The following is a 13,546-nucleotide window of genomic DNA, read 5'->3' as shown; positions in this document are numbered from 1 at the left end:
TCCAGTCTTTAGGCCTGAATGCAGCTGGTTACAAGGAACATTTCTAAAAACCCTACTGGCATGAATGTACTTCAATCCCTCACATTAAACAAGCTACCCGGAAAACTACAGTTCATAGTAGTGAGTTCTTGGAGTTACTGCATAACAGACCTTAAAAATACAGGTGCTGCAAAGGGCTCTTTAAACAATGCTACAGAAGAACCACATTTGGTTCCAAAAAGATGTGTGCATGTGTAGAACCGGGCTTCAAGTGGTCCAGCGGACTAAAAGGCGCCGCCACCGTGATCTGAGGATGGCTGGTTTGGGCTGATTCGAGTGTCGGGTCATGCTGCTTGCCATCAGCAGCCAGAGCCAGAATGAGCACAATTGGCCTCGCTTTCTCAGGGGTGGGTTGATGGCACCTCCTCCCCACCTCACTCCAAGTGTAAGGTTGGTCAGCACAGGAGTCTGTTAGCTGTTTTATCATAGCTGGGTGGCCTCACTTTCCACCGATCGCACCGGCTACCTAGTGATTCTGCATCAGTGGTAGCTCCAAAAGAGGCGGTCGCTGGCTTTATATGTGTCAGAGATTGGTGGTTGGGAACAGGCCTTTCAAAATGGGTAGAAAATGGTGTAACACATACCTTCTATGTATCACTCAAAGAACCCTCTGAGACACCTTTTATGTTGATGCGTATGGTTCAAGGGGTTCAACAACACACTCTGAAAACAGGGCAAGACTCAAGACCACTTGCAATATTAAAACACTTGGAAAATGGTTTAATGATGTTTACAACAAAAGAAAACTGTACAGTTACAGTAAAAGATTATCTTTATATATATATTTATAAAAAAAATCAAAAGAAAAAAAATACAGCAGACAAATGCATCAAATCTACCATGTATCCTGATTCACATACTTGTCATATTTCTACACAATCGTTCAGTTCTAAGCTACGCTGACGTAGCCATTTTAGAGTCCAGTCATAGGCATGTGTTCATAAAGTAACAGAGAGAGCGAGTGTCACCGAAGTCCGAGTCTGTAGTGATAGCCAGTTATCCAACGAATCAGCATCACTGCAGTACAGAAGTACAATCTACAGTATGTGACGGGTGAGGGTGGGGTTTGTTTTTAGGGGGTAGGGGAAGAGAGGGGGTGGGGCCACATTCCACAGCTTTGACTGTAGGAAATGCGAATGACCATTTACAGAACGGCTTGACTTTGAAGTCCAAGACTGAAGCAGTATGTACATGATCTTTTTTGTTTGTTTGTTTGTTTGTTTGTTTATTTGTTTCAACCTTTTCCTGTTTATTGTTTTTTGGGTTTTTTTGTCCTCTTTTCCTTTTTAAAAACAATAATAACTTGGGCAGTGAAACTGATATCACATACATTGACACACCCAAAAACATATAAAAATACTATTTGTTTTAACCTACTAAGAGTAAGACAGTTTCCGCAATTAACGCCATGCTGTGACAGAAAAAGAGCAATACATCCAACGAACGAGAAATTTAAAATGACAAACTTTTTGTTTTTGCTTCTTTTTTTTTTTGTTTTATTCGTTTGTTTGTTTGTTTTTTGTTACGTTTCAGTTTTCTTTAAGTATCTCAGAAAAATACCAAAATATACATCTAAGCTTTGGAATTACTGAGGTTAGGACTAAAGGTCAGAGCTGGGTTCCGTTCCTTAATACACACGCTGAAGGAGTGGAAGAGAGAGAAAGAGAGAGAGAACATAAGAGAGAGGAATCTTTGGTATCTGCGTTTGTCAAACGTTTCATATTTGGATTTTTGCTTTGGGATAGAGCTTGTAACATCTGTCGGCCCTCGCGCTCGGAATAAAGCTGTCGCGCGAGACGCCGAAGACCCATTTGGTTAAAAAGAGAGGGCTGCGTCTGCGCAGACGCAGCCCCCCCCGGCGGCCTACAGGACAACGATGCATAGTTGCACAGCTGATCAGTCGAACTAAGAGAAGAGGGAAAGTAAAACACGATGACGGAAAGGCGTGGAGAAAGACTGCGACAGAGAAACCAACACGAAGCACACTGAAATCATCAGACAACCTACGGCGAGAGTGAGAGTGACCTCTGCGTTTTTGTTTGTTTTGTTTTTTTTTGGTTGAGACATTTACAAGTTTGGTTGGTTACAGCCGTAGAGACGAAGACGATGAGAGAACGGAGCACAAAGCACAGAGACGGTTCATCCTGAGCCGGTTGCGGAGTGCACAGGACGTCCTTCGGTGTGTACTAACAAACATCACCCAGCCAACAAGGGGTTAACTTTTTTTTTTTTTTTTTTTTTTTATAAACAAGTCCTTTGGAGAAGCCTGCCCCTGTCCTTATGAGATCTCCTCGCGCCCTGACCCAGACCCAGCTGAGGGTGCAAGCGTGTGCACAAGAATGACGTCAACTCCGTAGCTAAAGGCAGGGCGCCAGGAGAGACAGTTTAGTCCATACAATCACTTTGGAAGTCTTTGGTTACCACAGAGAGGGCGAGGGTCTAGCAGACTGAGAAAGAGAGTGAGCGAGACCACCACATACACCACATTTACATACATCACACATACACACACACACACACACACACACACACACACACAAAGCAAACCCTGTAGCTACAATCATACAAAAAAGCGTTAAAAGGAGACGATTGTCAAATCATAAAAAAAATTAACTACAAGGTTGACTACTAAGACGAATGCTGAGGTGTCAAATAAATACGAGGCGATGTTACACACTACCAGAACAAGCCAACAATCCTACTTCACCATGGTAACATTCATGAACGTACATCTGTGGGTGTAGCGTCTTCGCAACAGTCGCTAGATCCTCCCCCGCACACTAAATGGAAGTCTGCAGGCTTCTCCGGGACTGTCTTTCTTTTTTTTTTTATATTTTTTTAAATGTTTTTTTTTTTTTTTTTCATTTTTTAAAGTAGATTAAAGCAAGTTTTTTCGCTCTGTCTCGAGTTAGAAATGAGGTATACAACAGCTCCTTTACCCAGACCACCTAGCACTCCCATCTGGTGCATGGCCACTTCCGCCATTATCCTTTTTTTTTTCTTTATTTTAATCCTTTTCTTTACTTTTCCTAGCGACGGGCTTTTCCTATCAAGGCCCACTGCAGCGAAACACAAGCCAGAAACTACACGGCTACAAACTAGGGCATCCAGCCATTCCAAGAGCAGAAAAAAAACAAAAAAACAAACAAAAAAAAAAAAACATAGGTCATCCAAACACTCATCAGACCACTTATTCACAACTAACACTGCAATAGATCCGCGGCAGAAGTGCTGAACCCAGTCGCTCCGGTCCTTTCCGAGCCCGTCCCCGGAACGCCATCTTTAATCACACAGGTTAAAAAGCATTACAGCTTGCAGCCAAAGTGGTCGCCATCACACCAGTCTGCTTTAATGCTATCCAAAAATGTTGTTTCCCTTCCCCCTTCCCCGCACAATTATCCGGCCAAACTGTTTAGCCAAATTTATCCCAAGGAATTCTACTCTATGCAGAACCAACTTTCGAAAGCAATCCCACCACCACCATGAACGAAGAGAACCCCATTGGCCTGCGCAACAGCTGGAGTTGGGATTTTAATAAAGCTTTTTTTTCCAAGTCCCACCTAAATAGGTAGCAACATTTCCATGTCCAAATATCAGGAAAAAAAAACCCTCCAAGTTAAATAAAACTAAAAGTCCAATACTCACAGCGTTATTCCAACGGTCGATATGCACCGAGTGAGTTAGACATACAAGCATGCTAGGATGCATCCTCTTTCACTCATATACACGCACACATACACAAAAAGAATCCACTCACATTGACACACTCGCGCACGCACTCGCGCCGACGTCTGCTACAATGCGTCAATCGTGTTGAAATAATAGTAAGGCATAAAATGATAAGGATAAGTTAATTTTGTTAAACTAAGAAAGCCAGTGATGTTGCTCCCTCATGCTATACACAAAGAAATAACAACAAATGCAAGGCAATAAAAGCAAAGAAGTTCAAATGATTGTTAAAAACAACACAGCAAATCAAGTCTTTTAAAAAAAAGAAAAAAAAGAAAGAAATAATAAAAAAACATAATAAATCAGATTAAGATCATAGGTGCATTCGAGTCCATTTCCCAAGCAACAGTAAAAGCTGGGAGCACCGTAGCACAAAGCAAACCCCTCCCGATAACAAACAACTGCTCGTCTCAGTGTGGGAGGGGCTTCAACGACGGCCGTCCCACATCTGAGGGGTGTGGTCTTCATTTTTGGTCTTGAGAGTTATTCAGAATTGCTATCATAAAAATATTTTTTAGCTTTTTTTTCCTTTTTTTTTAAGTGAATAAGCATGACAAAACACTACATTCAGTTCTGATAATAGTTCAAATATAAAATATGAGTATATTACATATGCGTATATATATAGAATTTAGAAAATAAACAACAAAAAAAAGAAAAAGAAAGCAAAAACAAAACAAAAAGAAAACAAAAAAGTTCTTTCTCTAACTCTTTGTGTCGTTCCTCAGATAAATATTTCAGTAACTTCTCATGGTCCCCGGCACCACCGGTCACCACACCACTGCGTTAAAATCAAACCGAGATACATCAACTACACAAAAACTACAAGTCCCACGAGGCCACCGAGGCAACCTCGAGACAGAACCAGCGGAGTGAGCAGCAATGAGACATCAACCCAGCCGCAAAGACAAAGGCCTTTTTTTTTTTTTTTTTTTCTTTTTTTCAAACTTTGGCAAGTAGGATAATAAAATAATAGTAACTGGTTAACCTGGAGATACCCTTTAGTAGTAGTACTTGAAAAAGCAGTAGTAGTTTGACTTGACATTATTCATTACATCTGTGTTTTGTTTTTTTCCCATGTTTTACTAAAATGCATCTGCTGAGAATTTAGAAAAAAAACTAAAAAAAAAAAGGAAACGAACAGCTCTTTTACATTCTGGAGTTGTCTGTTGGTGCCGTTTTGCTGAAAGTGAACCTTCCATTTAAGTGCTGATGAGGTAATTCAAATAAAAGGAAAACAGAAAGACAAAAAAACACAAGCTTTAAAATGTGAGGGAAGTGACGGACAGGTCGAGAGAAACAGTTTGGAGACAGAATTAAGTGTGAGGGAAGTGTGAGTTGGGTAAACATAAAAAAAGTAAGCTAGCACTGACCTGTTCAGGTATTCGGGTGAATATTCAGTACGCCAGTGAGCTTTCAGAGGTACAACAGAAACATCGGCATGCTTGGAGCTCATCGGTTACGTGTAACATGTGGTCTAGTTGACAGGCGACATAAAGCACATATGACTATTGAAGGATGAAGGGTGTATCAGCAGCCAGGAATACAGCCCATTATATATTAAAAAAAAAATTAAAATCAATAAATAAGAAAATATGAGTCCTGACTGTACCTTTACTATGGGACAGCTGAAGAGAAAACAGTAGTAATCCTTCAGTATACCACACGTATGTACCATTACAGCCTGGGTGTCTCTATGTATACGTACACACCAGTGCTATGCCAAGCTTTGAGCGGTATGTGGGAGTACCCAGAGGGCAGGACTGGGCAATATGACTATATTAATTGTTGTCATGATCAAATTTGGCCACAATTTCTTACAATATTTATTTTTTTTTTAAACACCGTAGATATAGTTAGTGCATTTACTGAACACTGAACAACGTGTGCATTACATCACTAAGAGAGCATAATTGGTCTAGATTAACTGACCCTAGAGCAGTAAAATTTCCAGGCCGTGACCAAAATGGATCCCTTCTCACTCATTACTTTTGCACATTTATGAATGCACATCCTCAACATGTGTGCGCAATGCATTCTGGTCTATGCTCGGCTAATGTAGTGAGCTACGCTGTTCACGAGAAATTACTAAATGTATTGTCCGCGAATGTAGCGCCCTCAAAATCCCATTGAAATTCCATTTAACGAATCAGACGAATGGTCGACGCACTCAATAGTGCATTAAAACAGATTAGGGACCCCTTTTTATTATAATAATAACAATAATAATAATAATAATATTAGGTCATAATGCCCACCCTTACCAGGGGTATTCAAATAGTGGTGCAAATTGTGTGTGTAAGTTTTTCGTTTTTCCCCCCACTTTCGCCTTCCACAGGTTTCAGATGCTGCAGTGGCACGATCATGAACGCGTGAGCGGATTCCAGTGAACTCAACTGAGGGTGCAATGCTTGGAGAGAAGCCTCTCTATGACTACGAATGTTGTAAGACAATGGATCTCAACAGCACTTACTCAGACAAGGCCCTTAGAGAAGTCTTTGGATCACTACACACTGATATCAAGGGCTTTATATATAAAAAATAAAATAAAATAAAATAAAAAAGGTCAGCACTGCACAAAGCTATACATCTCACTTTTAAAGCTGAACACACAGATCATTTAGTACGTACGTTCACTATAAGCCGTAGGTGTTTGGTAAATAGGAGCAGTAAGAGTAAGAGATGAGGACGTATTATCAGTAGTGTAGAGTAGTGATAGTGTGGCCAGCGTCTCGCTGGACCCCACAGGCACAGCAGCTAGCGAGAAAACGACTTTGGTTCAAGCTTTACGTCATGGCTGAATTACATTGGTAAGAGGGTGGGGGGCCGGCAAGACCGGCCTGCTAAAGCTCCTAACGCAGCGGTCCCAACCTGCCTCCATAGTGGATATTTCAGTCTACTAAGGAATCAAACCAATCAAAACACAGCCTGCCATCTTACAACTACACGGGGGTGGGGAGAGAAAAAGCATCGAAAACAAGAAAGAGCCTGTAAGGCAAACAAACGCACTGGCAACGCTTCTGTCCACTCACACCACATCTTCCAAATATATTAACTTTATTATGGAGAGGGAGAGGGAGAGAGAGAGAGAGAGAGAGAGAGAGAGAGAGAGAGAGAGAGAGACTGGCTTAGCTTTCTCATTCTCATTTGAAAAGACTTCTAAATGACCACCAGGGAGGCGGCCAGGCTACTTTGAAAGGGGGGGGTTAAATCACTGCAGCATGTGGTCCTGACCGCCTCCGAACCTTTATGAACCCCACCCTCCCCTATCCACTCGGGTTATTTGGTTAGCTGCACTGACGAGACAGAGCAGAGCAGGGAGAGCCATCTCAACTAAAATCAAAACTCAAAAAAAAAAAAAAAAAAAAAAAAAAAGTTTTCGTCTTTGGAAATGATCTTCAAAATATTGCATTATCATATTTTCCTGTGGTCTACCAAGAGCCTCTCCGCTCATAAATATTTAGACTTACGCTACGCTACAATGGTATTATACAGCAACAAGTTTCTTAACAAATATTTTTGGTATATCTCGACAGCGAGGCCTGCCAAGGGCCTCGGAAATAAAAAAAGAACCTCTTCCTCAAAGCGTGACGGATCCAGGCAGACTGCAGTTCACAAATCCAGTTTTTTTTTGGTACAGGTACTGTGCACAAGTAGAAAAACAAACACCTTAAAAATTCTCCTGGACAGAGGACAGCCCCGCCATTCTGCCCCGGTGAACTGTTCCGGTCGCCCACCGCGCCTTGGGTGCCATCGTCCCATGCAACCCAATAAAACAAAAAACAAACCCAGGAGACCACGCGGAACGCACACCCAGTGTCGGGAAGACCATAAGAGGCTGATGGACTTTGGGACGAATACAGGTCACAGTCTAGACGACATCATACGGTCACACCACTAGCTTACAGTAGCACAACAGTTCCTGGAGCTTTCAGTGCGTGATCTTTACAAGTGACTGAAGTCTACACGGCGACCCGTCACCCGCCCAGAAAGCGTCCTCTCTGCTGGACCGCTCGCGCGATCCTTTAAAGCTATTAGTATTACGTAAAAACGCCCAACTTGGGGGTCTGCATGTCAGACCCACGCTTGAATGCGTTTTAAAAAAATTAAAAAGAAAAAGAAAAATCTGCTACCGAGTATTGAGATTTTTTTTTCCGTTGTTAAAATCAGTGTTTCCAGACCGAGACGAGTCAAACGATTCCTTAAAGCAATGAAACCGTATCGCAGCCACTTATTACTCCTTTAAAGCCTTGAAACCACAAGTGAGAATGATAGAAGTCTAAAGCTGTATCAGAGAAAATAAACCACAGGAAGCCTAAAGGAAATCTCTAGAAAGATTAGACTTAAATGTCCCGAAGGCCCGCAAAGCAGTGCCTCGAAAAGAAACCGTTCAAATCATGAGGTGTCGGACACCTTCCTTAGCAATGATGATAATGATGATGATTAAAACAAAGACTATTGACGCCATCAGTAAGGAGCGACAAGTCGTTAAAATCAACAATACATATTTTTGGTTAGGAGTGTATAAAAGCAAAAAAGAAGATTTTAAAAGTAGGTAAAGTTATGAGAGGAGCGAGGCAAGCTCACTCAAAGCAAACACGCGCCTTTGCATTACCAAGCGAACAAGAGTGTAGACCAGGGGCAGTCCAGTTTCGGCTACCTTTTACACCAGGCTCTCTGGTAATGCCAACATTCGTGAAGGTTGTTATGTGAAAAAAAAAAAATCAAAAGCAGGCAACAAGGCCAAAAAAATTTTTTTTTTTTTAAATAAAATGGATGAGGGAAATAGGACTAAAATAAAACACTAAAAGAATAACAATAATAATACAATACAAAACCTCCTTTGAGTTTCTTTTTGGTGGTAGCAAAGGGATTAAATAACGATTGATGAAGAGAAGGAGAGGTTAGAGGAAGAAGGAAGTGAAGGAGGAAAAAGAAAATGGGCAGAGCCTTCACTGGGCCTTGGAGGCGGTGGTGATTGTGGAGGCGGGCACGGTAGCCGTAGTGACAGCGCTGTGGTGGGTGTCGGCGGCAACATGCAGGTTGAGGGCTCCGGCAGCCCCCGCGGCCCCACCAGCAGACACCAGGCTGACCGGGTTGCTGGTGAGCAGAGAGAGGTTCTGGGGGTTCAGGAAAAGCGGTGCCGTCACCAGGTTGGGCGTGCTCCCGGCACTGGCGTTGGCGAACAGCAAGTTACCACTGCCGTCCAGAGAAGTGATGGGCAGAGTCCCGCTAGATGCCAGAGCTGTGGGGAAGGAGAATTGAATAATTACACAGTAATTTTACTATGGATCAGGGGTGTTGGAGCATGTGTTCAAACAATCATATCTAAATCTCCTGATCTATTTGCATTCACTGAGCAATTTATTAGGAAGACTTTTACATGGCTGTGCGGATAACCACTCTGCATGATATCGATGAGCAGGAAAGAATTTCAGGATGTGCAAAACATCAAACCTTCAGCAGAAAAACACGTTGGGTTCCACATTTTTTTCAGCCAAGAACAGAAAGCTGAGGCTGCAGTCGCCAGAGGCTGGACAGCTGAAGACTGGTAAAATGTAGTCTGGTGGGACTAAATGTTGCCTTCTGCTGGGATTTTGGCAACAGTAGCATTAAGGCATGGACCCAACTTGCCTTATGTCAACAGTCCAGGCTGATGGAGGTGAAGTGGGGAATGTTGTCCTGGCTCACTTAGGACTGTTAATACCAATCAATCATGGCTTGAAAACCACAGCCTATTCGAGTACTGTTGCTGACCATGACTGGTGCATCCCTTCATGACCACAATGCACTCGTCTTCTAATGGCTACTCCTAGCAGTGTTCTTCAGTGGCTTTCCCAATCACTACATCTGAATCCAATAGGATACCTTTGGGATGTGGTGAAATGGAAGAGTTGTGTGTGATGATATCACACCAACACAGACCAGAATCTCAAAGGAATGTTTTCAACACCTTGTGGAATTTATGCCACAAAGAATTGAAGCTGCTTTGAGAGCAAATAGAGGCCCAGCATTAGTATAGTCTTCCTAATAAAGTGCTCCATTAGTGTGTAATACATCATCATTTGAAAATAATATAAAATAAGTATTAGATTTAACATATGAAAACCAGGTACTTTTACAAACACTAAGTGGTGCTGTACAGTTCAGCAGAGCCAGTGCTTTTGGTATCTAACGGTAGCTATATAAGAACCCCTCTGAATAGGTCAATAAACGGGGGGGGGGGGGGGGGGGTGACCAGAACATTGGTCTAAAAGCAAGTTTACAGCAATAGAGATTTTTTTTTTTTTTTACATAATTTGCTTCATCAAAAGGTTCTGTAAATGATTTACTTGAACCCCATGTGAGAACCATGGAATCCTTTTTACGTTATAATGAATAGTTACTTTCAAAAAGCAGCAAAGCTTTGCTATTACTACAAATACAGGTGACTCAGAAGCACCTGAAGCCATGCAGAGCAATATGAAAAAAACAGGTGTACTTGCCGCTCCACACACCTTGGATAGTGGCCAAGGTGCTGTTACTCATCAGTGCTGGACTCAACGCGCTGCCCAGACCACCAGGAGCCAGACTCAGCAGAGCCCCACTAAACCACAAAACATACATATTTAATACTTCCACTCGATCAGATCTGCGTATAGGCAAGAACCTGCCGATACGGCATGCATCACGATACAGGGGTTACGATTCAATATACTGAGATTTATTGTGATACTGTAAGTAAGAGGATGTATAAAAACTGAATATTAAAAACAAACAAAAAAATAGTCAACAGTTGGATCTGAAGACAGGGTCTTCAGTGGTCAACGTTTAAACACAACACTAAATGAACCACAGTCTGCCTCCAATCGTTACATTTACATCACTAACTAAAAATCAATACTGTGTTTTTGAGAATCAATACAACTGCAAAATATAATATTGCAATACTTCCAATATATCTATATTGTCTTACACCCCTACTGGCTATAAAAATCTAAGCGTCTGCTGTTAAGTGAATGTCCTGAAATGTCTTCATCAACCTTACCCAGGAGTGAACTGTGAGGAGGCCATGAGACCTGGGTTAAGGCCAGCCGCCGCAGCCATGGCGGCGATACTGGCGCTGGTGGGCAGCTGGGTGGCTCCCTGCAGGGCGGCCGACAGGCTGGGCGCCGCCACCATCACGCTGGCCAGTGAAGACGGCACCTGGGTCACTGTGGTCACCGGCTCCTGAGCCGCCGAAGACTCGGACGAGGACGCCTGCAGGGTGCTCGGGGAGGGGCTGAGCGAGGGAGAGGAGGCTGCCGTGGTGATGGCAGGGACCGTGGAGATGACGGACGCGGTGTTTGTAGAGGCCGAGCCCACAGTAGTGCCTGGAAAAGGGGCGGTGCAGTCAGCCAGAATACTACTATATGATCACAACTGAAACACATTACAGAAATGCTTCTCTGACTGATATGGTCTCATCTGAAATTTAAACCTCAAAAACGGACAAATGTCTAAAACAACCTAATCCTATACAACAAAAAGACATAACAGGAAATTCTCTCAATGTTTATCTCTCACAGCAAGAGAAATATCAAAAGCACCTCACAAACAAAGCTCTTTTACACACATACATAGACATTACTATGTCCTAAGCTTATGCGGATTAATATATTAATAATACTACCATAAAAATAACTATCTGTGGAATTTCCATGATTTTATTGGCCAGTTTTAATCAGTCAAACAATATACATGTCTAACACTCTGTGCTGGCCAGTTCTGATGCCCAACAGTGCAATTTACCAGTAAAGCCCATGCTGGAGACACTTGTGCTGGTGAGAGGCAAAACAGGATTTACAGTCAGTGTAGTCGGAGTGGTACTGGTCACAAGACTGGCCGTGGAAGGCGCCTAGGGAAAACACACCAGAACACACATCAGAACACAACATTACAGGGCTTCGAACTGGTTTAATAAATGAGAAAATGAAGATAAAGGAGTGGTATTTCATCAGCAACAAAAAATGAAACCCAAAATGGAATCATTCTCAACTGTTTCACAACAGAAACCTATTTTTAAAATCTCTGTTACCGAGTAACCCGACAAAGGTGCAGCGCACAGAGAGCCAAATGCAGTTGCCCAAAAAAAGATCGCTACAGTGACTCATTTTGATCTTCAGCTTTTTTGAAAGTAAAGTTTAGCTATAGAGGTTCTCATTATATAAAGTCTAGAAGTTAAACAGTTACACAGACAACCAGGCCTAACTGCTATCACACCTAGGGATGCACCAATCCGATATTAGGATTGAATATTGGTCCCGATTTTAACAAAATTAGCTGGATCGGGTATCGGATAATTAGGTTGATCCATGGAACCGATCCTTTCATTTTAATTTGTTGGTGTGACACTGCACTAAATGTTTGCAATGAAGCTACTTATTTATTTGAATATATTTTAAAGAAGTTTGACTTCTTTTTTATTTTGAATTTGAATGCTGTGTCAGTCCTGCACAATTGTTTATTATTTGAGTGACCAAGAAATAGCAATTTAGTACACCCATTTGGTGATTTTTCATATTTTGTTTTACAAAGTTAGTAAAGTAATGTTTAAGTCAATCCTGATGCCTTAAGTCTCTCCTACATGGTGAGGTATATGGTTTATTAATTCAGCAATGATATAGGACTGGTATCGGATATCAACCGATACGCGAAGTTTATGTATCGGTATCAGTATCGGAACCGAAAAAGCTGCATCGATGCATCCTTAATTACACCTACCTGGTTTTCTGTGTAAAAGGAACAGAAGTAACCATGTTTTGGTTATTGTTGGTTATTTATCTAATGGACACAATCTACACACTTCTGGACAAGCTGAGAGATACAGAACCGGCACTGAAAGCAAAAGAAGCATGTGGACTGAGGCGGCAGAGTGATATTACAGGATATTACACTAATATGACTGGGGCTATGCAGCATTACTCAGTTCTTGCAAAGGCTGTCCTGCTCGCTTCATCAGAGTTCAGTCGGCAGCGTGCCGAGCCAGGAGTAGTGACGATAGGAACGCTACTCTCATTGAAAGTCAATAAGATAAAGAGCATCCTAAAAATGCTACTTAATATTCCTTTAAGGTTGAAAATTTTGAACATAAACCAAATCTGTGTGGAGTAATTACGTGTATATTAGGTGTATAACAACAATATCAGGCATTTTCACTACGGCTGCCACAGTAATGGCAAATTCCCAGAGTTCAACAGAGTTCAAAGAGTCCATCTATCTATGTATTGTACCAGGGGTGTGGAGGGGGAGAAGATTGCTTTAATGGGAGTGCTGCCGGCGCTGCCGCTGCTGGGCGGGTTGATCCTCTTCTCCTTCTGCCGGCGGTTGCAGAACCACACACGGATCACCTCCTTTTCCATGTTCAGCTGGTCGGCGATCATGGTGATCTCCTCAGAGGTAGGTTTTTGGTTCTGCTTGAAGAGGGCAAAGACACCAGAGATGCCCTTTCAGCATGAGATAGTAACGGCAGTAACGGTTTTTATCCAGGTATTTATCGGTTCAGGCCACTGGTCTAATAACCTGACTACAGATCTTGCTGAGCCATGAAATATTTTGACCGAGCCTGTTTCTGACAGAAGATATCACTCACCTCCAGAAAGCTCTTTTCTAAGGCCACTCTGATGTTGGTCTCGATGCTGGTCCTCTTCTTGCGGCGCCGGTTGAGGCCCTCCATGCCCAGCCCAGGGGAGCCCAAAGAGCTGGGGCTGGACAGGGCCTGGTCCGACGTCTGGTTCTCTGCACACACAGCGCGCACAAA

At 42.4% G+C, this 13,546-nt stretch overlaps 1 protein-coding gene across 11 annotated transcripts in view; it reads right to left on the bottom strand.

Moving 5' to 3' along the window:
* Positions 1 to 738: 738 nt before the first annotated feature.
* Positions 739 to 13,546, bottom strand: part of pou2f1b (POU class 2 homeobox 1b) — a 30,286-nt gene continuing 17,478 nt past the window's right edge. For 7 of the 11 annotated variants that reach the window (XM_072686255.1, XM_072686258.1, XM_072686259.1 and 4 more), the window contains 6 exons: positions 13,379 to 13,524; positions 13,020 to 13,202; positions 11,539 to 11,644; positions 10,796 to 11,120; positions 10,254 to 10,354; positions 739 to 9,013 (listed from right to left, as the gene is read on the bottom strand). In XM_072686255.1, the coding sequence (XP_072542356.1) occupies positions 8,721 to 9,013; positions 10,254 to 10,354; positions 10,796 to 11,120; positions 11,539 to 11,644; positions 13,020 to 13,202; positions 13,379 to 13,524 (1,154 nt within the window). In that variant the 3' untranslated portion in view covers positions 739 to 8,720. The remainder of the gene's footprint in view (positions 9,014 to 10,253; positions 10,355 to 10,795; positions 11,121 to 11,538; positions 11,645 to 13,019; positions 13,203 to 13,378; positions 13,525 to 13,546) is intronic. The other 4 variants (XM_072686262.1, XM_072686254.1, XM_072686253.1 and 1 more) reach the window with 3 other exon arrangements.

The sequence above is a fragment of the Salminus brasiliensis genome, chromosome 8, assembly GCF_030463535.1.
Source record: "Salminus brasiliensis chromosome 8, fSalBra1.hap2, whole genome shotgun sequence".
NCBI classification, from domain to species: domain Eukaryota; kingdom Metazoa; phylum Chordata; class Actinopteri; order Characiformes; family Bryconidae; genus Salminus; species Salminus brasiliensis.
This window is presented reverse-complemented; position numbering and strand designations above follow the sequence as displayed.